General features: G+C 37.5%; 1 protein-coding gene across 1 annotated transcript in view; it reads left to right on the top strand.

The window, feature by feature from the left end:
• LOC122159749 (beta-chimaerin-like) overlaps positions 1-24209 on the top strand; it is a 108145-nt gene that overhangs the window by 61840 nt on the left and 22096 nt on the right. Inside the window, exons 2-4 of the mRNA XM_042817583.1 lie at positions 655-693; positions 8786-8841; positions 24170-24201. Coding sequence (XP_042673517.1) covers positions 655-693; positions 8786-8841; positions 24170-24201 — 127 coding nt within the window. The remainder of the gene's footprint in view (positions 1-654; positions 694-8785; positions 8842-24169; positions 24202-24209) is intronic.

Below are 24209 nucleotides of genomic sequence, written 5' to 3'. Positions count from 1 at the left end.
GATAGTAAATCTTTTCATGCCATCAGTTGATAAAGACAATTTCTATCTGTCTTCAGCTGCTATTTTTGCAGTCCTTCCTCTTTCTGAGTTCTTATTTATATTTTTTTTGCTGATGCAGTTTCTGGAAAATATGCAAATTGCATCCTATAGTCAGTTCAAGAAGTGTAATTGAATCTCATTGTTGGAACTGTCAAATCAGTGTCCAGTCGGAGCTGTGCATCTTTTTAGCTAAGCATGTATCATTTATTATACTTACTCTAAAATCTGAATAGTGGAGTTAGAAGCCTGATTGAAAGCCAGTAGTGGAAGCCAGAGTCTTTATCATGCTGAATAAAGTAAACAAAGGATGTTGCTACCAGTCTAGTTAATTACTTTAAAAGTATTGGTGAGTCAGGAAACTATATGCAAATTGGTATGAAATTAATTCCTGTTGTATTTGACTGATTTGGAAAAAGCACATTGGATCTACAAGTGGTTGAAATTTGTATTCTTCTCTCATACAGAAAACTGTTCTCTAAATGAGCTAGCGTCTCCCTTGGGAAAGAAATGTGAATTTTGCTGACAAGCTGAGGACTCTCAACAGAAAAATGCATGCTGACAGTTTGACCAAGTGGCCAATTGACTGATTTATTTCTCTTTTTACTTCTGTTTTAGATGCTGAAGAATACCAGCCTCCAATATGGAAATCGTATTGTAAGTACACCAGAAAAATGAATAATCTTAGTACCTTGCCAATATGTCACTGTTATGTCTTTTTCCTTTCTTTGTTGGGGGGGTGTGGGGGAAAACATAAATGTCCATTATAACTGTAGAAATTACTAAATGGGACAATAAATGGGACAACAGTGAAACTCGAACTTTTCTGGGTCTCTGTAGAGCAAATACAACAGGATTTTGAGTGACAGATTCTCTGGGTTGCCTTGCTAATGTGTAAATCCGGTGTTTCACAGCTTTTCTTCTGAGGGCTCCAAAGGTAGAGGTTAATGCTTCATGCACTTACTAAAGGGAAGATTTGAGTGCACTTGTCTTTTTATATGGGTTGTCTATTCACTTTAAGATAATAAAAGTTTTGATCCTGAACAATACAAGATGTTTTTTGAAGTGCTTTACAAATTAGTGACCCTATGATCAGTTCTAAGAACCTTCCTGTTTGCTATTAGAGAAGTCATCTACATAGAGTACAATGCAGAAGTTAATATTTTATGTTCTTCTTTGCTTTGTATGTTTTAATAAATCAGTACAGAGACAAAATATTAAGACAAAATATTACCTTATAAATCTTTGTTAAAGATAGCCTTTAAATTTGATCTTATTTTGAACACTTACAGAAACTAAAGTGAAACTGTAGCTTTGGGTGTTTTTTTTCCCCACTGATTTCAGATACATCACTGTCGTAAGTGAAAGATGACCCTCTTATTTTGGCAACTTCAAATTCAGTACAGCACCTTTACAGAAATGGAAGTATAAAACGGATTGCAGTAGTTACATGCCTATACATGTATAATTCTAAAGGTTTGAGTAAACTTGCTGGCTTTGCTTTCATGCACATTACAGTATACTTTAAGACACCACCTACGTGAGAATGACATTCTACCTCATAGTAGACTGGGATTCTTTCATCCAGAATTTGAGTATACCATTAAATTACAAAGATTGGTTTTCAGAGCACTGTTTTCTGGGGACTTTTGGTTTTGGTATTCCAGTATGTTGGAACTTTGTTGAGTATTTGGAGAAAAATAGAGGCTTGAATGTGTTCTTTTAGTATAAAAATCAAGCTTACTTAAAGTCAGTGGAAAAACTAACATTGACTCTGATGAGACCAGGGTGTGAAATGATAATAAGGGAGCTTTTTATAGAGAAAAACATCAAAAACTAACAGGGACACATGCCTTTACATACCTTCTGTTAGTCATCTCACTTGTGCAGCAGGCAGGCCAGTGCATGCAGTGAAAAAATTTGGTTACATTTTGCCTGAGAGTTTACAGGTAGCCCTTTTAAAAAATTACACAAACAACAAAAGCACAATAGGATGAACTAACAGAATCTGAGGATATAATTTCCTATTTGGATGTAAGAAGGATGCCAATATTGTGGCAATGACAAAGTCATCAACATCTCAAACCCATGCATGAATGACTTAGGAAAAAGTTACCCGGCTCCAAAATTCACATAGTAGTTTAAGCCTACAGAGATTTATTGCTGAGACTACTTAGCCGCAGACATATGTTTTTCATTGCAATATTGGATGAAATGCACTTCTTTGCTCCTCTAGAAAAATCATCATCTGTCCAATTAATTATAGAGATTATGACCAATGATTGCATTACTCTGTGATGCAATCTCCTCCTGTCTGGTCAGGTTTAAATGAGTACATGCATTTTACTCTTAGCAATCAATGCTTTCTGCCTATTTAACAATTATTTTATGTGTATTTTAGCTAGTAACCTTTTTTCCATGTTTGCTAATATACTGTTAAAATACTTGCATATACTTTTGACTTCTTTTTAAACAGCTGCGCTATGTGGTCATTCATTGACTTAATTATCAGTGCTTCAGCTCTTCCAGCTTCTCATCAAGGGCAGATTTTCCAGTTTGTGCAAGCAAAGTATTCAGTTTAACGGTATCGATGGGCAAAGGCTGGTCAAAGCAGAACAGCTTTCAGAATCCAAGTGTTACACTTGGTATAATTCAGAAGCTTGTTCCAGCTGGATTTGGAAAAGATGCACAGTTCTAATTCAGAAGATATTCACTTGTTCATGAGTAACTGTTTGAAGGAATGTAGATTTCACAGGTCCGTACTCTATTGTGGAGTAATGTGGCAAGGTGCAGAGCCACAAAACTAAGGAATTCTATGGAGCATTCTCTGGCAGAAGGCAGTACATTTCTTCACTGCTTTATAAAAACAGTGATAGGAATTTTTCCTCTCCATTGGAGCATCACTGAGCAATAGTCATAGGTGAGTTAAAATAGAAAGCTTGAGTTCCTGGCACTCTGCAGACTGAAAAAGTATGGAGATGTTGATGGTGATAGCCCACCTTCTCTGGCAGAAGAGAAGTGTTGACTTCTGCATGTTACCTCTATGGTGCTTTACACAGATCGGATTTTATAATTAGACATTCTGGTCTAAAATATTTAGGTTGCTCCAAAAGTAATGCCTCCTATTTATTTCTGTGGAAACTACAACAAATACAAAGAATACAATAACACTGTTTGATAGAGCAAAATCACGGCTAAAAGACTGTTTTGATATAGTCACCACTATCAGCTATGCATTTTTACCATTGATGAATAAAAAGGGCTTGCCTGCCCTGTTTCTGAAAATCTGCACCAGTCCGGGTCACCAGTGGAGGTGACCCACTATTTCACAACTGCTATGATGGTGACATTGCTAGGAAAATGTTACCCACACAATCCATCTTTCATCAGCCTGTACAGATGGAAATTAGAAGTTGCCAAATCCAGACTATTTGGTGGGTATGGTAGGACATCCAGCCAAGACTGGCAGCATACTCCATAGTCTTCAAATTGGTGTAAGTGCTGGTATTACCATGTTTCAAGTGAAGGGTTGTCTTCTTCTCTGGTCTGAGTCTGGCAGTGTGAGCCTTCAGCTGAGTCACCATCACAATGTGTGTTAAGAGTTTATGGTTTGTCTGGGTCCCAGGAAATCCAGAAGGATCACCCTTTTCCTACTGCACATTGTTTTACCTGTGAGGGCTGTGACTTGAACTTTTTCTTCGATGGGGAATTCACATGTTGCTACTCCATGGACTGCTATTCTGACCCTGGGTCATAGTCATGGCACCACATCTCTTCACCAGTAATGATGTGATCCAAGAAACTGCCACCTTCAGCCTCGTTGTAGTTCAGTAGGTCCTAACAAACCCGTATACAATGTTCTTTCCATTCTTGTGTCAACATCTGTGGGAGCCACCTGGTGCAAACTGCAATATTCCAACATTGCAACCATAACTTCGAATGCAATTAAGTAGATATTCAGCTACATGCGTAGACCCCTGGTTGTAATTTGTGTGAATGGGCTGATTGTGATACTCTTCATTTCCTGCTGTGAAAGCTGTGCATGGCTATCTGGAACGTGTCTTGTTTTTCATGTTGCTGTTGTCACTGCTGAAACGCACTACCCACCACCTCACTGTGCTTGCTTCCACTGTTTGATTTCCATTAGCGTTAAGGAAGTTCAAGGAATGTCAATGTGTGCCATTTTTTCTTCACAGAGGAATTCAGCATCACATTTTTGCTTTACACACACCTTCATGTCAGACATCATTTTGTCAGACTGTCCCTTTGCTGCCATCTGTAGCAACTACCTAAAATGGAATACTGTCAGGAGGTTGAACCTCTTCTGCTGTACCACCAACATCAGCCTCTGGTGCTGTGGCTGGCATAATAGAACAGGAGGCATTAATTTTAGGTCAAACAGCGTTAGATTAGAGGATTTACTTTATTTATTTACAAGTCTCATCCTCTTTCTGCAACAAAAGAGCTGTATGTATTCAAACTAGTTATATCTCAAAGAAAAGTTCACTTAGATATTCTATAATCAACTAAAGTTTGTTACCTTTATGCACTCCCAGGTGATTATGATACTGTGGATACTAGCAAGCTATTTGAATTATTAAGCTGATGAAAATTGTTTAAAGGGCATTTAAATTTTGTTTGTTTTTTTTTTCTATTGCACTGGTGCATTTTGGTTCAATATTTTGTCCTAGTAGTACTATGCATTTCACTTGCATCTGATGCTGGACCAGAAAGTTACTTCCAGTCTGATGCTGTTTTCTCTCTTTGTGTGCTGTTGACTTTTTATGAGGTTAATTTTCTCTGGGCTAGAATAGCAATGTATCATTTTGTTCAAGCATAATCTTTTTTATAATCAAAGTGAGTTTGTCTCTAATGTACCTGTCAGTTCTAAAAGCTGAGATAGACTGGGTCAGATGTCAATCACTGCTTAGCTCTGTATTAAATAAGTATGTTTTTATATTACTTCAGTCAACCATATCCTTATGAATTGGGTTCTGTTTTAAGATTTTCAGCAGTGATGAGGGGGAAATGAGGCAGAAAAGCAAGGCTAGGATGTCACTGGAGGAAGTGAATAATGGACGATCAAAATCTTTCTGAACTTCTGACCATTTGCTGGACTCTGCTGAGGTCTCAGCAGTGTGTCAGTCCAAGAGGTAAGCACCCAGCAAATATAATGAAATCAGGCAGTGCTGTGGGATGTTCTGCGCTTCTGAAATGAGGTCACTTAATGAGGTGTCTGTGCTCATTGGAACTTAGCTGTAGGGCACGTTTTTATCGAGTCACCTTAACCATCATATTTCACTTGTATTCATACCTCATCTGCTGATTTTCACATAGCAATCATGTGAAGCAGTAACAAGAGAACCTTTTTAGAGAAGACCACAACTTTCTATACCATCACACATGCTTTCCTCCGTAATGCTCCAGTCTGGAATATTGTCTTTCCCAGCTCTTCATTTACTTGCCCTTTTGCTGTTTTTGCCTCTTCCACCCTTGCCTTACTTTGCATCGTTTCTGAGTATTCTTGCCTGTCCTTGTTGTTTCTTTCTCCTTGAGCTGCTTGGCATTTCTCACCATCATGGCAATGATGAGTCTCAGTCCTTTCTTTCTGTTCCCAGTATGTCTTTTCTCCTTCATCCTAATAGTTCTGCATCTCTCTCCAGTAGTTCTACGGGGCTGTCTGTCTGTCAGTTTAATGTCTTTCCATTTAAAGTTAATACAACCAAATCTGAATGCATTATCTTTCCCAGGAAACCATTTCCCATTCACAGTGTTTTCTGTGCTTATGAACAGTCACAAGCTCTGCTGTGCTTGTTACCTGGAGGTCCATTTCTCATCCTGCACACTTAAGGCAGCATGTAGATTATTATTTATTTGTATAGTAGTAATCTTACTTTATTTTCCTCTGATGTATTTCTAAATTAGATATCTTTCTCAGTTCAGATTACTGTGGAGATTAATTACCCGAGAATGACAGCAGTCTTCTTCAGACTATTCAGAACACAGTTGTTAGGATGGTTTGTCCTTCTAGTACCCATCATGAATCCCTGCACTGATTGATCCACTGCATCCTATCAAAGTCTGCTTTCCTGTGTTCACTTTCAAATTTTTTGTATAACCACCCTCTCTTGTTAGACATTCAAAGAATCATAGAATTGTAGGGACTGGAAGGGAATTTTGGAGATCATCTAGTCTGACTCTTTGTTAAAGCAAATTCCCTAAATAAGTTATGTAGGAAAACATTCAACTGGGTTTTGAATATCTCCAGAGAAGGATCATTTCACAGCCTCTCTAGGCAGCTTATTCCAGTGTTGCATAACCCTCAAAATAGAGAAATTTTTCCTCATGTTTTTGTGGAGCTTCTCAATCCACCTCACCACACTTCCTAAGCTTACCTCCAGGGATGTTATGGGAGACAAAGTCAAAAGCCCTGCTGAAGTCAAGGTAGAAAACATCCACTGCTCTCCCCTCATCTACCCACTCAGTTACAATATCCTAGAAGGCTATTATATTGGTCAAGCATGATTTCTCCTTGGTAAATCCATGTTGGTTACTACTAACCTTCTTCTCTTGCATTTTCTTGGAGATGATATCCAAAGTAAGCAGTTCCATTCCTCCCTTTGTTTTGTGAAATGCTGATGCTTCTCCAGTGATATCAGTGACATATCTAGGCAGTCTAAACTAATGCCTGATTTAGTGTTTGGCAACCCTACATGCAGCGGGAGCATTGGAACTAAATGATCTTTGAAGTCCCTTTCAACCCAAACCATTCTGAGATTGTGTGATCAGCCTCAGTGACCCTTTCAGACATTTCAAAGAGCTCTTTACCCTTCTCATTTCTTCTAAGTGCAGCATGTCGTAAGTTAGGCTTCATATGTGTTCTTCAGACCTATTTTTTCAGCACCGCAGCTATCAAGGTTATTTTAGAAACAGCTTCATCAGCTTAATTTGCTCTGCCAGTTAATATTTAACAGTTTTGATTACTGAAAAATGGGATTTTTATAAAGTATAATTTTTCAATTAAAATTTAAATGAATGAATTTGGGAAATAGATCTTTCATTTAAAATGGCAAGGAAGCAATCTTGTACTTGCAGTATTTTGAATCCATAGAGTACCTTTTCCCTACTAGAAAAGTATGGGGAAGTAAAAAAAAATAAAATCTTCTTTAGTATGTTTAGTATTAAGCATTGTGGTGGTAAGCATCAGTACCTTGATGAATCAGCTATTATACTGGTTTCAAACATTCAGAAATGGTCTCTTGAAACTGTAATACTGAGATGCACAATAATTAGAGTTTTAAGAAATGGTCTCTGATTTTTGAAGCATATTTGTTATGCTTTACTCAACAATTCTTTTGGATACACAAGTAATTTGATCAGAAATGGGTAAAAGGAAAGCTTTCAGTTTTACTTGGTAGCACAATTGGACGAGGTAAGAAAGCCCAGAAGTTGTGATAAATCTTCTATAAAAACAGCAATAGCTCTGGCAGTGCTTAGTGAAACAGGTTAAGACTAAATTCTTAGTACATATTCAGACCTGGAGTGCATACATAGGCTTTAAAACTGACAGTAGAAATGAGTTAAGAACTCTCCTGTTTGACCCTCCTGTGAACCAGGGATGCAGAGATCATTTTGGGAAATGATATGTTTTTATCCACCTTGACATTAGCAAGGAACACACTCCCCAAAGCTTTCATATCCCCTAAAAGAGAAACTTGAATGCAAGCTGAGGACTTTTAACTTCTTGTGTTTAATTACAGCCGTTTCTAGCCCTATTCAAAGAGAAATTGCAGACTAGGTGCTAAAGAGCAGCACCTACCATTTCCACGCCCATTCTGTGACAGAACTCCTATATTTACCTAATCTACTACCATCTATTTTCCTTCCGTGTTTTGCCACCTTTTGGGGCATAATTCAGAGCTTCACAAGCATCATGAAGAGCACTTCCCTAGGAACTCCGTCTTTAAAAAAATTCCTAGGCACAACATCATCTTTCCAAATGCAGTATACGGAAGGCTTTCCTCAAGGGAGGCAATCCCAGCCTTTGGGATTTTTACTGGAGTTCTGGAGAGACAGTCTGTCTGCACTGGAATTGATTACTGTCACTGTATGTCATCTCCCTCTCGTGACTTTTGAGTGGAAAGGAGGGGAAGGATCTCATTAAATACATGAAGGGAAGAGGCTGGGAGCCAGGGCTCAGCAGCTACCTCTGGCCTCAGCTCTTTCTCTTGCAGCCTTCAGAAGACTGGTAAAATTGATCCCAAATTGGCATAATCGTTCTGTTCTCTTGCTCATAAATAGTCACCAGGAAATCTTAAAAACAAATAAATTATGAGATGATGGGTTCTTTCAAATGGGCTGAACCTTTTCTTGCCCTATCCAAAAAGTAGAGGTGCTGCTGGTAAGCATTCTGTTCTTCAGACACAGTACATGCAGAAGTGAGATTTCATCCTGAGATACACCTGAAAAATCCTTCTAGCCTTTTTTTTTTTTTTCTGATATGGAGGCAGCAATAATTCTAAAAGGAAGTAATGATTCTAAGAGTTAAAACAATATTCAGTTTTACTAGTTTACAGCTCAGCAAACTAGTTGTGTTTTCGTATAAATGATTTGCACATACCTAAATAACTCAGTTTGCTGTCTCTGCATTTGCATTTTTCTCTGTAGCCTCTGGCTAAAAGACTCATCTGAATAAAAGTTTGTGTATGTTGCAGTCTTCTAATTATCTGTACATTTTTGTCTTTGACAGTGTATCAGTTACAACAAGAAGCACCACGTCCCAAGAGAATCATCTGTCCTCGGGAGGTCAGTTCCTCTTTCACTACACCTTGTTAAATCTGATGAATTGTCAGCAGCATCATTACAAAAAATCTTTTGTACAGTCTGAGGGTAGTATTCTCTTTAATTGTTATAAGCCATTATTTTATATATTCATTTTCCTTAAAGTTGATTAATTGAAGCAGATTAACACTTGCTAATTGGGCATAGAGGATTGATTCTACCACTAGTAGCACCTTACTGGACAAATACTCCTAATCCGTTGCTTACTGTAATCTTCTGAATACTACCTCAAGTATTTTTTGTTTCTTTGTCAAAATGGAGCAGCAGAAGTGTATTTTCTTCCTACATCCACATATTAAAGTGTGTGTGCTGTGTTTCAATGTGATTCATGTTGCTAAGGTTTCTTGAATGCATTTTGCCAAAATTCAAGTTCAAGCAAAAAAAAAAAAATAAGTTTGAGGTAAAATAGCTGGAGAACTTGGCTCTGTCACGAAGGCTTTAAAGACTGAAAAGTATCAAGAAATACATAGGACTGAATGTTTTACCGGGTCATCTTGTCTCCTGTTTTCTTTTTCCGTATTTCTCCATCTCTTCTTAGTTAAATGTGTCATCTCCTCAAAATGCACTGTATAATAGTGATTGAAAACATACGTAAGCTTCTCTGCTCAATCAATAAAATTGTGATAGCCTTATCTTCTATAATGTCAGGGACACATTTTGTGCAAATAGAAATGCAATACTTGTAACAGAAATACTGAATGCACAGAGTGATTACATGAGGTATAAAAGATTATGTGAAAGATGGAAACTGAAACATTGCTGTGATATATAGCTCTTCTTTTAAACATTATCCCAAGCTTTGATGTGCTTTCCCACACTGTGAAGAAGTGCTTTACCCACTGAAGAAGAGCCCTAGCACAGCGCTATATCAAATATTAATGGATGCAGACTCAGGGAAGTTTTGTGGGGTGCAGAAAGTTTTGTACCAAGGCACAGGTAGATGAAATGAGTTTCCTGGGGTCATAAAACAGTCATTGCAAGGTCAGGAACTGAATCAATTTTTCCCAAGTCCACAGAACACCTTCACTAAAAGGCTGTTGCCTTTTTTTTCTCAAGTGCCATGTAACAGCTGTTTCAGAGCAGAATCTTGGACTTAGACTGAAGGTCTTCAAGCGCTGTTTATTCTGGATGTTCCCAAGACACACACACAGGATGGTCAGAAAGGCAAGCAAAACTTAGGAGTAGGTGAGCCCTCCTGTCATTCTCCCTGGCAAAAACAAAGTTTGTGAAGAAAGAGCATGCTGTAGCCCTGTGGAGTTCTGCACACACGTGCTGCAGGGCTTTAGCAAGACTTTCTTCTACAGAATTGTTGTATCAGAACAACAGGCAGGTCTCTCTAGCTGTGGTATTTTCAAAAGGTTTTTCCTAAATGGGTATCACACAACAGGTATTAAACTATGACTGATTTAGCTGAAAATACTTAAGGTAAAGATTTTATTTCCTTGCAGACTTAGAGGAGTTTCTTACTTTGTGTGAGTCAGTAGTCTATCCAAGATCTTGTTTAACCTGCGCACTGCAAGCGCTTTGAGGAACAACTTGTCTTCAGAAAATCTGATTGAAAAGCATAGACTGCTGAGGCACCCTTGGCTACCATTTGAGCTCATTTGCATAGGAATATAAATGACTTTGTCTGAAGGAAATTAATCCAAAATTTGTTATGCTACTGAAATTAAAACATTTCTGCCTACATGAATGAGAATTTGGATCAAGGTAAAATGTGACTGTAAAGTATAATAGTGATAGTTTTCTTGTTCTAGAAACAGAAGTATCTATATAAATAGGTATCTATATAAATAAGTGTTGACGTGCAACAGTGAAATCTTCTCCATTATACTGTATTGAAATTGCTTCCTTACATACAAGAACATGATATGTACAGTTGAAGTTATCCTTTGCTTCCCTTAACTGATGTTTTAAGACCATACATTATTTAGTTTCTATTCAGGTCACTTCTAAAGATTTGCAGAAGGAAGCCAAGATCATACTGTATTAACAAAAAGAGAATAAATAGTTGGCAAACAATGCCTAGCAAAGTTAAGTACAAAAAGTCTGATTCATATGATGTGGATTTGTTTCTAATTAACCATTTTAGTGGCTCACTTTTTGCACTTAAAGCAGTCTTATTTTGATCTGCTGTATTTTTGTTACTGTTGGTGTGTTGTTGGGGTTTTTTTGCCTAAAAATAAGAAACTTCATTCAAAATATGATCTTTCAGTTCTTGCTACTTCAATTTTAAATCTTTGGGTAGAACAACAACCTGACTGATAGAAACAGATTCTTTAGCCCCAAATAATAGTAATTAAAACAAAAAGAAACAACAACAACAACAAAAAAGACAATGCTGCACTGGTGATTTGCTTTATTTGTCTGTATTTGTTTTTCTCTGTAAGTTGGGACAGGGTCCTGATGTCTAGATTGCTCCTTGTGGGGTTCTTATTATTGGTTCTGTATAAAGTAGAGCTGTGTAGTGGTGCTACAGAACATCACAGATTATTTTAAAGAGAAAATTCAGCACTACATTCTCATAGAACATATTAGCATCTCCTTAACATACAGATTGTAGGGTGGGTGTACTCATTGCTTTTCCTCATTTTAGTTTGACATTAGTGTCTTCTAATAATTGCACAGGCTTGCTTCACTAAAAGCTGTCTTATTAACATTGGATTTCTATCAGTTGCGTAGAAAATATCTGAAAATCTAGTACGTTGTCATCAGTGAGAAAATATTGTAATTGGCAATATGATAGTTACTTAGTATGCAGCATAGTGCTCAACCAACATCTGGAGAGCGAGTGTCAGCAGGATGTGTGAATGACAGTGAAAAGATCTCTCTCTCCATGTGAATAGGAACTGGACTTTGTTGAGGGTGTTCTCTTGTGTAATTTAGGATTCAAATTACTTCGGGCAAATGTGGTAAAAATTGCAAATTATTTTAAATCCTTTGTGCTCATGGGATGTCTTTCATTCATAAATGCTGAATTCTGCTTGTTCTCAAGGAAATTCAGGCATCTGCTGAAAACAATATCTGTAGCAACAAGAGATAAACTTGTGAAGCGTTGGTTGTTTTTGCTTTCACCACTTGGCACTTTCATCATTCTTCTATCTTTTCTACTGCTGTTTTCCACATTTTCTGCATTCATTTGTTCCCCCATTTCCTCCACATTGCTCTGCAGTCACAAAGGTTTTAGCCTCAGATCTCTACAGTTCTACCACCTGATTTGTGTGGCTTTCCTGATTAACTATGCTGTAGAGACAGAAATCACCTCTCCTGATACGGAGCCAACCAGACTAAAAGCTGGGACCTTAAATAAAACATGAACATTTATATCTTTGTGTCTTTGTGCTTTGCTATCATGATTTTCTTTTTCTTTTCTGCCTGCATAAATATCTCATCAGCAAAAGCAGGTCGTTCCTGCAATGGGAATCATATTGAATGAACTGTTAGGGCTTCAGGTATCTAACGGCTTTTAATTAATCACCACTGGCAGCACGAGTAGTGTGAATATCTACCTTCCCAATAATGCTGGATTCCTGCCAATATCCTCATTTATAATATTCCTCCCAGCAATGTTTTAATGATTTATTTTTTAAATACAAAAAGTTTCGTTTAAAAGCACCATTCAGGTGGAATGTAGCTCTTAAATATTGTGCTTGCAGATGCAAGTCTGATTATAGGTGCCAAAGGATCAGATTCATTTTGTGAAGAAGCCATATTATAAAGCATCTGTTAGCATTTTTCTATGGAAATGGAATGGTGATTAAAAATGACACAGAAAATAATTTAAAACTTTCTGGTTTTACTATGAAGTATCTTTTCTTAAATTTATTTTTAAGAAACAGTTCAGTAGCAGTCTATTCAAAATTAAAATATCTTTTAAAGAAGTAGAAGCTTTAGCAAAGTAGTATGAAAGAAGGCTGATGACATTATGTGGGAACATATTTGATAACTACTGATAACAGGCACAGGTTATTTGTACAGCATCATTCAGTTATTCATACCTCTGAATGCCACTCCTTTTCCAGGAAAGTCTTAATTGCTGACAGCATTTTTTGAGGCTGGTGAGTTCGCCTGCATTAAACCTTTAATATTCCTAACAGTGTTTTGGCCATGCCAGTGTCAGCAACAGTGAGAAACTTGTCTGGATTTCCCCAGTGTAGGCAAAGCCTTAGAGCTTTAACTTATATTATTATGTAGAAAGATGTCAGTTAATTGCCTTCCTCCTTGTTCTGAATTACAAATAGGTTGCACCAGAAGCAGAAATTATTTTCTCTGCTTTTAAAGCACCGAAATTGTGGTTCTCTGTTTAAAAGCAAATATGATTATGAAAAGGGAATCTTTCTGTGGAAAAAAAAAAAGGCTTTTTTTTTTTTTTTTTTTTTTTTTTTAAGTGATTCTGAGACAAAATAATAATGACATAGCCAGACAATGCTGGTGAGAATCTTTAACCATCCAGAGGGTCAGGAACTGTTTTGGCCCTTTGGATATCCATTACTCAGATTCATCAAAACAAGTATATAGTTAGTGGCATTTCACAGAGCATTACTGTTGAAATGGTCACTAGCAGGTTTGTAATTATATTGCCATTTTGTGCTGTACTGCATACATTCAGAATTATCACACATCTCCAAAATCGAACCACTGCAAATTGTACTTTACTTGGTTATCCACAGAATCTTCTTGAAGCTGGGATTCAAGCTTGTAAACAGCAGTTAGCAGAGTATAAGTTAAGCAATAGCAGTATGGAAAAACGCCTTAATAAAAACTGCTTTTCTCAGTCCAACTTTCAGCAACGAGAATATTTTATATCTGTAGAAAAGAAAAAAACCTTTGAAGCAGTCAGTTCCATAATTAGGTAAACTTGAGCAAGGTTATTGAAATTAAGCCTTATCTGACTGCATAATAAGTATTTAATCATTGCAGTAAGTCTTTCATGAATTTCCTTACCCTGCTCACTTGATGACCTTTACAAGTTGACTATTTTCTTTTTCTCCTCTGCCCTCATATTTCTTAGAACGATGTCCATACTGCAGTAAAGTACTTGAGAGCTGTAAATTGGCCATAAATTTGGTGGTAAATAGTAAGAGTAAATGGTTATCTTTATGGCATTTGTTCAAATCACTCTACTGCAAAAAGTCAAGCAGAGCCATAACAAGGTGTCTCTTACTGTCAGTCCCCAGAGCTTATCTAGAATTATTCAGAATATTACATTATCTTTTCCTTGGAAGGAAACCTCGGAACAGTGACACACTAAGATACCCCATTAGCCAGCAATTAAATGAAAATGAGCAAAGTTGTTCCGAAACCTATTTTCATTAATGAAAATGTTTGTATATATAAGACTTAATGGAGCCTATACCTTCATGTTCTTACAGTGTTGCTGCTGCTTTAATTATGTTTCTAAAATCCTGTATTTATGATAGAAACAAAACATAACAAAGAGGACACAGCAGTAGTCTGTGGGTGGTAAGTGAAGCTTAAGAACAATTTTGAATAGACACTGGCAAAAGGAAGAATGTTCTTCGGCTGAAATGTGTAGTGAAAGAAGAAAGCCTTGCTGCATTGGAGGGAAATGAAAATAATTGAAGGCTGGGAAAAGTCTTTGATTAAATTGAGGTAGAGAACCCAGATAATGTTTAAACGCATTGTAACCAGCACCTCTCCAAAGTGAACACAAGTATGCTTTCCTGTTAGGTATAAATTGTAGGGTTTTACCCAATGTAATTTTTCTACAGTATCTTCATAAGACACTTTTGATCCATAGAATGCCTGTGATTTTCGGCAGTGGATGAAAGGAGTTTAGAATATTGCTTGTCCAAAATTAACTTCTATTCATCACATCAGACAAAAATGTCATTTTTTTTCTCTATCTGTAGATGAGTCATAAAGTCTCACCCCCCAGCAGTAGAAGCTACATCATCCTAAGTTCAACAGTCAGCTTACTACTGAGCAAAGGAAAGCTTTCTAAGTGTTCTGCTGGTGTCATTGTTAAGATTTTAAGGAAATAGTGATAAATAAATAAAATTAGATTTCTCTATTCCAAATTTCATCAGGTTTGATTTACTGACATTCTAGATTACAGTTTGCAAATTAGTCTGATGATACTCTTTGCCAGAGAACTATTGTCTGAATCAGTTGTGTTTGTGGACCATTCTGAAATGGAAGAAGTAAAGCCATCTTTTTGGAAGACAGGATGGCAACTTCTGACTAGCAAGCAATAACCAGCTGTCTTTATGAAATGATGAACTTGCTAGTTATTCCTCCCTTTTGGTTGAAAATTTGCTTGGGAAGTTTCACCTTCCCTTCATTTCTCCTTGAAAATGTGTAATGCATTGCGATTTTGCTATTGCCATAATTTTTTATTTCCTTTTATCTTTGTTATCATGCAGTCTTATCATACAGTTCTTTTACTTTGACATGATGCCAAATTTAAGTAGCTTTCAGACCAAAATAAATGCCAGTTCCATCTCTCAACATAAAGTTGAGAGATCAGTCAGCCTATATCTATGAGAAAATTCTGTATGCCTGTACAGTGTTATGTATCTGCTCTAATTCAGGCCACTGTTCTTTCTTCTGGTTGAAATAATATGTAGAAGAGGGCCTGACTGTGTTTGCTCTCTGACTAATACTTCGTGTGATGTCTGAATAGATGAATACATATAAAAACTACTTGTCTGTATGCACCTGTGTATCTTACTTCCAGTCTTGCTATACACACACATATATATCTAGACAAAGAATAATCAAATGTGTTAGTTACGTACTTCTGTTTGGAATGCCAAAGAGAAGTAGGTATGATCATAGTGAAGTCTGTATTAATTTCAAACAAGGACTCCTGAATTTTCAGGGTTCAAAATGAAAATTCAGAAGGTTTGCAATTTATTCTTTCATTTATAACCTTGTTTCCAAAATATATGCCTATCTGTTTGAAATATGATAATTTAACTTGTACTGACATATTTCAACAATACTCTCCTACTTGGTATTTAGCAGGGAATCTAATAAGAACTCTACATTTTTCTAAGCTGGAAAACGTAGCTAGCAGCAGCTAAGCTCTGTCATTCCTCTTCAGACCTTGTAGATAACCTGACATGAGAGATGTCTGCTGTTCCCAGGTACAGATCTGAAATATTAATAGAGTCAATGATGGGAGAATAACTGAGTTGATGCTAGTGTTTTTGTTTTCATTCTTGCACAGTCTCCATGGACAGGTGTTCCCCTGGTGTAATGAGGTAACAGTACATATCTCACTCCATGATGGAACTTACTCAAGGCCCTTTCCTCTAAGTTTTCCACTTTCTCTTGTTCACTCTCAGTTTACGTGTCCTGTTTCTTGATTTTCCTTCTTCACCTCCTGTCCATGGTTTTGAACTGGCTTCTCCTGACTGATTTCTAACCAGTCTCTGACAGATTGATTGGCAAATGTTCATTTAGTAATTTGCAAGCACTTTCTCTAGGTCCTTTGCTGAAGAGACTTGTTTTCACATCAAATGGTAACAGTGGTCTGGTTAGGAACGTGGCATGTGGGGATGTGCAAAGGCAGATAACATAACACAGTGCATTTGTGAGGCTATACTGTGGACAGTTATGTCATATGATGGTTGTAGTGCTTCTCAGTGGTTACAGAAGCACAAGCAGCATTTATAACATGGTTAGGGTTTTCTGCATTTATCTGCTGCTGTTGTTGCTGCTGTCTTTCCTCCAATTTAGCATGTCAGTCTTGGAAAAAAGAAGCACAATTAAATACTATACTTAAGTTTTTTATCTAACATTCAAGGTAAGATTGATCTTCCTTCTTCCATGTAATGATGCCCTTTCTCTGTGAGTGAAAACCGTGTAACAAAATAAATGACTCCTGGTTTTGTTATCAAAGCTGTTTGAACGTGACCTCATCTCCCCTGACTATTTAGCAGCAGCCTCCCTGATTAAGATTTACTTCAATTTATTTTAGCTTGTGTACACAAGTACACTATTTTATTAGGTAACAAAATATTTGTATTTTCTTTTCTTGTTCAACTATGCTTTTCCATGTTAAAGCTGAATATGTACAGAAATGTATTCCCTTTTACTAACAGTGGCAAGTGTCAATGTCAGGGAAAATTGTATAACCTTCTGGAGTTGAAAGTGTTTTGATTGTATTGATTACTGTATGCTGGACTGTGAGAGAGCTTACTCAAGGTCACAGATAGGAAACTAACCCAAGTTAAAAATACCCTCATAAGAGATGCTTCACAGCACTTGTTTTGAAAGTTTGGTACAAGCAAACAAGAAAGCAAACAAACCAACCTGACTCTTGTTAAATTCTTTGTCTTTAAAAATGGCAGGAATAACCTTGATGGAATGGAAGTCAACCTGCAGTAGATATCATAGAAACAATCAGATCTGCTGAGCTCCCGGACTTCCCTGTGATGCACTGAGGAGGAATCCTTGTGCATCAGTGTTCTCCACAAGTTACAGCAAGCCACCAGACCACAGAAGTAGTTAAGCAGCTTAGAACAGTAGTTATTAAAAACAGTCTTTTGAATTCTTCACTTCTGTCTTAACTTTTATATTCTGCCTTGCAGTGAAGAACTCCAGTCATATATTCTTCCCAGTACTGTAAGTTTTACAGAAGGCTACATACATATATATATATATATTTTTTTTTTAATTATTATTTTTTATTATTATTTTTTTTTTAATAGCCAGCATGGTTTGGCACTTCACTGTTTTATGCTATTTGGGTAAGCAATGACCTGTTCATCACCTGGTGACTTGGCCTTCTGCTCTGGAGTAATACATTCAGCCCACTGCCTTCTCCCTGCTGTTTTGAGGTGGTCAGGAATGTGGTGTTGCTGTGGCCTTATACGTGATTTATACTACCTTCTGCTCCTTGCTGATCCCTATCAGCCTGAGAGCAGGCAGACATGAGGAACTAGCTGCATCATGCATATCAGGGCTGGAGGAGAATCACAACTCTGCAGCAAGAGGAGATGTTTGCATATATTCTTCTTAAAGCCTTCCACAGATTAAGATTTCATGAACTCTTCTGTTTTCCTATGTATTGCTTAATTACTTTTAACACTTTCCTTGTATCTAAACCCTATCTTTTTATGAAATTTAAGTATTGCTTCTAGTCATGTCTAGTAAGCACTCAGAGAACAAATTCTTACTTCCTCTTGAAGGCTGCCCTTCTCACAGGTGTCTGCCATGACCCCATCTGTCTTCTCTTTAGGCAATCTCTTTTCATCTGTCACGTTTGCTGAATCCTTGTTCCTTCCATTGATATGGTTCTAGACTTTGTTGAGAATGGTACCCAAAGCTACACTCAGAATTTCATCTAGAGGCTTTCTGAATGGAAATTGCAAAGAGAGGATTATAAGAGGTGTCTGCACACTTGTTTTTATATCCTGTGGAGGGGCAGCGCTGAGCTCTGCTCACTGTGACAATGACAGGGCCTGAGGGAATGGCATGGAGCTGTGTTAGAGGAGAGTCAGGTTCTGGGTTACAGAGGGGTTCCAATCAGAGGGCATTGGGCATGGAACTGGCTGCCCAGGGCAGTGGTCATGGCACCAAGCTGCCAGAGCTCAAGGGGCATTTGAACAGTGCTCTCAGACATATGGTCTGATTTGTGGATAGTCCTGTGTAGAGCCAGGAGATGGACTTACTGATCTTTGTGGGACTCTTCCAACTCAAGATATTCTATGATCATGTGGCCAAACTATCTGAACTTACAAAGTAACGTGGTCTGGGTGGGCTCGTCATTGAAGCTTGTCCCACTGGTCATGCTGAGTGCCAGTGACTGGAGATCTTATAGGGAAAGAGCAGCTTTTCATTAGGTGTTCACATAGTGACTGCCTGTAATTGGCCTGTCCTTGGCCAGAGATTACAGGTGTTGTTACATGGCTGCTATTCATACCAGCAGTATTAAGAACAGGCTGTGTGACATGATGCTTTTCTCAAAACCAAGTATTGCTTCTGTTTGAAGACACTGGAACCAGGAAGCCTGAAAAAATAGTAGCAAGAAAGTAAGGAAAAGGTGGTAAAAACAGAAGAAAAAAGATAAATACTTTCTTGAAAAAATGATTGTCTGCCTTATTAAATTAAGAGGCATTGATGTAAAGTAATTTCTCCTACTCAAAGGTAATTTACATTCTAATTGAGCTACATAGAAATTTATTTAAGAGAAATTTGTAGGCAAAAAAAAAAAAAAGCATATTATAGAAGGAAATAAATATAGCATCATTTTTTTAAACTCTATTATACTTCTGTTAATGAGGGCTTAAAATGTTTCTTAATATTTTTGTCATTGATGAAGTTTGCAGTTCACTCATGACATTTTTGCCAAAAGCTGAACAATTAGGATAGTAAACTCCATTTTCTATATAGTCTCCATTCTTTTGAAGACTTCTCTTCCAGACTGCTGTTTCTCTCTTGCTGAGTTGAAAATCGTATTTATGGCTAGTCAGCTAGAATTACTGAAAAATAAATAAGATCTTTTCCAAACAAAAACTATATCTGATTAAAATTCCTTTGGGAAAATGTCTTACTGCCTGCACTGATTGACCACACAGACATTTTAAACTCCTGGATCTTGTTTCTCTGTTCTTTCTGTGTAATGGGGAGATGAACAAAAAGCTATGCATCTTATTGTTCCCCTTCCCCTTTCACATCCTCCTTGTGGTTGTATTAAAGCAGTGTTTGAAACAGGTAGACCTATGATGTTATATCATGCTGGCCTTTCTGAATTAGACAGATTGCTGTCCTAGAGGGATTTCTCAGTTTTCATCAAAACATTTCTTGACTTCAGTGTTGGCCACTGGATAAAGAAATATGTCTCGTGCAATGAATCTGAAGAGAAATTAATTCATTTTTTATTTTTTTGAATTAGAGTTATCTTATTTCTGTGATTGTACTTAGGAACTCTTCAGGGTATCTCAAATCTTCAGTGCAATGAGGCTTGGTAGATGCTTGCAATGAAAATCTATTACATTAGGGCATACTCACCTCCTGCCTGTGTGATTCCCAGTAGTTTTGCAATGACTTATCTGCAGAGTGCTGTAGGATTTTAATACAATAATCTGTACATTAGCAAGAGTATGTCATTCTAGGGCTAAACCATTGTGGCCAAAAGAGAAACCACAAATCCCAGAGCACTAAAATTCAGTAAACTTAAAAATTATGTGAAAGTAGCATATTGAATTAGCTTAGATAGCTAGTGTGTTTTTATGTAGAAGGCATAGTTCTTTCTCATTGTTGAGGTTGAACTCCAGTACAACTGATTCCATACCTTGAAGAATATGCTGTAACACTGTGAAAAACTTGTAAAACTAGATTAAATGTAGGAGTGAGTCTTTTTTGGAGGCTGAGGAGGGGGGAATTTGGCAGGCTCAGAGTCAAGGGTGGACTAAGGATGGACTGTGCAGAGCCTCTCAAAACGATCTTCCAAATAAATGCCTTTGGGGGCCTGAGTTTAATTTGTCTTTGAGTGTGCTTTAAGATTAGATGTTTTCGAATGTTGCTGGTTTTGTAGGACTGATGAACTATTGTGGATTTAAGGCTGTTTCACTATAATTTGTATTTCCTGATCAGTTTTGACATTCACTGATAATTCATAATTCGTGTAACTGTGCATTTCAGTACTAATTTTCAGTGCTTTTCACCAGATTTCTGGAGCAATGGCAAGAAATGCCTGCTCTGCAACAGCCTGTTGGGTTTGAGATTGGCAATGATACATTTTCCTAAGCCTGAAAATCACTATCTCACATTTAACTTGAAAGCTGTCACTTTTAGTGAAGACACAGAATTCATTTTGTTTGTCCTTTATGTGGGAGTAGTAAAACCAAGTTACAACGTTCTTTAATGTAAATATATACTTTCACTAGTGAAAACCTATTATTTGCCATAAGTTATTTGTCCTGTCTATGTGAGGGTCCTAACTGATTCAACACCTCAGATTTCCTCACATTTTGAATGTCTAAAGGAGAAGGGTTGAAGCATTGTATGAAACAACCAGGGAAATGTGGTCACTTTTTCAACAAAAAATTGTGTGGACTGAATGGCAATTGATAGAAGTATTCTTTGTTGTCTTTTATCAGTTAAAAAATAAATAAAAACAATTAGGTGCTCATGTCCTTAGAATAAGGTTTATTATTCTGAGCTCCTGCAACTTGGAAGCAGTCACTTGTCTACCTGTGAGTTTTCAGTCCTCACTTTTTGAAGGATTCTCCGTGTCAGATCTGTCTGACTCTGTATGCATGCACATGAGCCCATTTATAGTAGGAGAGGAAAAGCTAGTCCCAACTGAATTCAGTCACCTTTGCCTTTTGGGATACAAGCTTTTCCTTGAAGTCTGTACAGAGTCTGCCGTCAGTGCAAAGCAGAACTACTGGCTGCTTTGATACTTTTGAGTTTCTGCTCCATCCATTGTGTTGGCTTTTGGTTTATTTCCAAGTTCAATCCAACATTCTGGGTTTGATCTAGAGACCCTGATGTCATTTTGATCTTTTCTCTCCCTGTAACTTTGTTTCTTTGTGTTTGTTCCTAGCAGAGAAGTTGGTTTTTGGAGCTTAATGATTATTTCAGGCCAAAGTTGGCAGTGAGCACAGAAGAGAGTTTCTCAATTCCAGCGCAACACAGCTTTCACTTGTGCTCCTGGATGGTCAGGCAGATGTGCAGCTTCACTTCACAAAGCACTGCAGTATCTTCCTTGCCTAAAACAAAGTGCTGACACTGTGGCTGCTTTAGACACATGGATGCTATAAATGTGTTGAAGCAGGGAATTCTGCTTCAGGGAGGAGGGGAGGGAAAGAGGATTTGATGGGCTTTGTGTGGATTCTCAGAAAAGCAAATCTTTTAACATGTGAACAGCAGGAAAAAGGGAAATCTCAGTGTGCAGGGCATCCCAGTTGGTTGCTTGTTAAATGATAAAAGTGTCACAGACAAATTTGGAATTTTGCATAAAAAGGTGTTGTGAGAGGGATTTAAAATGTGTCTCCATTTGCTGACAGGGATGATTATGGATTGCTTTTATACTTCTCTTATATTTTCTGTATTTGTGGGGGAAGTTGTGCTTACAGGCAGTTTTGATGGCAGGTGCTAGTACTTCTAAATCACCTTTTTATCTTTCTGAGGTACACTGAAAGCATTCAGGTATATATTGTGTATAGAAGCAAGGCAAAGGCAAATCACTTTTTTTTAAAGAAGCAGATTCTGAATCCAAGATGAAAGTCACACTTCACCTTCTGTGATGTGAAAGTTTTATTTGGCTTTCTGTAGGAGTGAAACTTTGTCTGCTTGTTCCTTGTCACCATTTTCAGTGTACTGATAATTGGCCTTTTCTTCCACAATAAAGAGGATTGAATGTGGTCCTCTCATAAACCTAACCCAGGTTTTGATATCCATTTTTTAATTAAGTTCCCAACTAAAAATATATTTTGGAGGGTCGTTCAGGTCCATAAGAACCAGGTCCAAGATGATAAAGCCAAGTCATGCTACTCAAAATGAACATTCTTATTGCTGGGAGAGGTGGTGGATGCCCCATCCCTGGAGGCGTTTTAGGTCAGGCTGGACAGAGCACTGAGCACCTCACATAGCTGTAGGTGTCCCTGTTCATTGCAGGAGGGTAGGACTAGATTAGTTTTAAAGGTCCCTTCCAACTCAAATGATTCTGTGATTCTATGAAAGTATCAACCACGTTCTCTTTCTGAGATAACACAGCTTTTTCTTGAGTTCTTTTACTTACAGAAATATGACATTCCGAGATAGGGCTAGGCTGGTTCGAATAGGAACAATTTTAATGAAGACCTCTTTAATCTCCTCTAGTTTCTATGTGATGTGGATGACTTTTACATGAAGCCTGAATACTCCTTTCAAATTTCCAGTGGTCATATGAGAAGTGAACTAAGAATATTTATAAAAAGAAATTGAATTCATATGCTGTTATTTCTGAGTTGCTGTATTTGCACACAGAAACACAGAACCTGCACTTGGCAGTTCTCTGATTTTGGTCTTTCTTCTCTTCTTCGTTTCCCTTTTGCTTTTAATCTACGCCTCAAAGCTCCAAAATGTTTGGATCAGAGTATTATTCCTGGGCAGGAGTTTCAAGGCTATGATAGTGCTATTGTCAGAGCTGTGCTGGGAAAGAAACGTCAAGCTGGAGAAGAAACACAGTCGGGACTTGATTGAACTCCCATAGGACTTCCATTGAAGATTCTCATTATCTTCTACAGACTTTCGTTCATTTTGCACTGCATTGGAGCCTTAGTGGCTGCAGGGTACAAAGGCAGCTGCTTCAATTTAATGCACAGTGTATAGATTATCGAATCAAAAGGAGCGACACGCATTTGTTATTTAGAAGTAAAGGATCTCCATGAATTTAAAGTCTTTATGAGCGAAATAAGGAGATTTGATCAAAACAAGAACATCCTGGGGTCTGTAAATGAGGGTGCCCGGACCAATTGCAGGTGGATCGGGTGGGTCTCAGAGCACGGTGAACGCTGGGGGAGCCGTGCCCTCTGCCGGCCTCTGCCTGCTGCGCGCCGGGCCGTGCATCACCTGCAGAGCCCTTCCGGAAACCGGGAAGCTGTTCAGCGAGAAAGGAAAAAGAAATAAGGGGCTAACAAGGCTGGGGTTTGCTTTCAGAGAACTTACCAATTATTGGAGCCTGAGGAATAAATGCAAGCATCGGACTACCCTAAGTTTCTGTAAGCAAACATTGCATTCCTAGGACTTGGACCAAAGGTCTTTGGAATAATTGGGTGTCCTTCCAGCAAACTCAGTGTACTTTGGATCAGACCCGCATGTTTTTGAGACTTCAAGGTATTTAGGACTTCATCTAAAACCAGAAGCCTTGTTTTTCCCAAGAATATTATTTTCTTTTCTTTTCTTCTCTTTTTTTTTTTTTTTTTTTTTAATTTTAGGTTTTTTGCAATTTATAAAAAAAAAAAAAAAAAAAAGTTTATCAGGAGATAAAGGGTGTATAACAAAAATAGTCTTATTTTATAGTATTAGACTAGCAAAAATACTAATACATATTCTTTATGCAACTGATCAGATTTTATGCAATTTTATATCGTTCTGTTTTTTTTTTAACCTCTGATAGGTGCTATTCTTCTAGAAATCCATAAGTAAAACTACTTCTCATTTTATTTTCCTGTTCTGTCCTGGTCATCATGTTCTGGTCACAGTTTTGAATCTGCAGAATTTCAGCACCTAGATGGGCTCAAAAGTCCTCATTAATAATCAAGCATAATTTATTTTTTTGTTGCTTATCTAAAACTGTTTGAAACATTTTTTCCTTTCTTTCAAAATCTAGGTGGAGAACAGACCAAAGTATTATGGAAGAGAGTAAGTAT

This window comes from Centrocercus urophasianus, unplaced genomic scaffold (assembly GCF_019232065.1).
Source record: "Centrocercus urophasianus isolate 14NV4802_14NV808 unplaced genomic scaffold, USGS_Curo_1.0 seq_16, whole genome shotgun sequence".
Lineage (NCBI taxonomy): Eukaryota > Metazoa > Chordata > Aves > Galliformes > Phasianidae > Centrocercus > Centrocercus urophasianus.
This window is presented reverse-complemented; position numbering and strand designations above follow the sequence as displayed.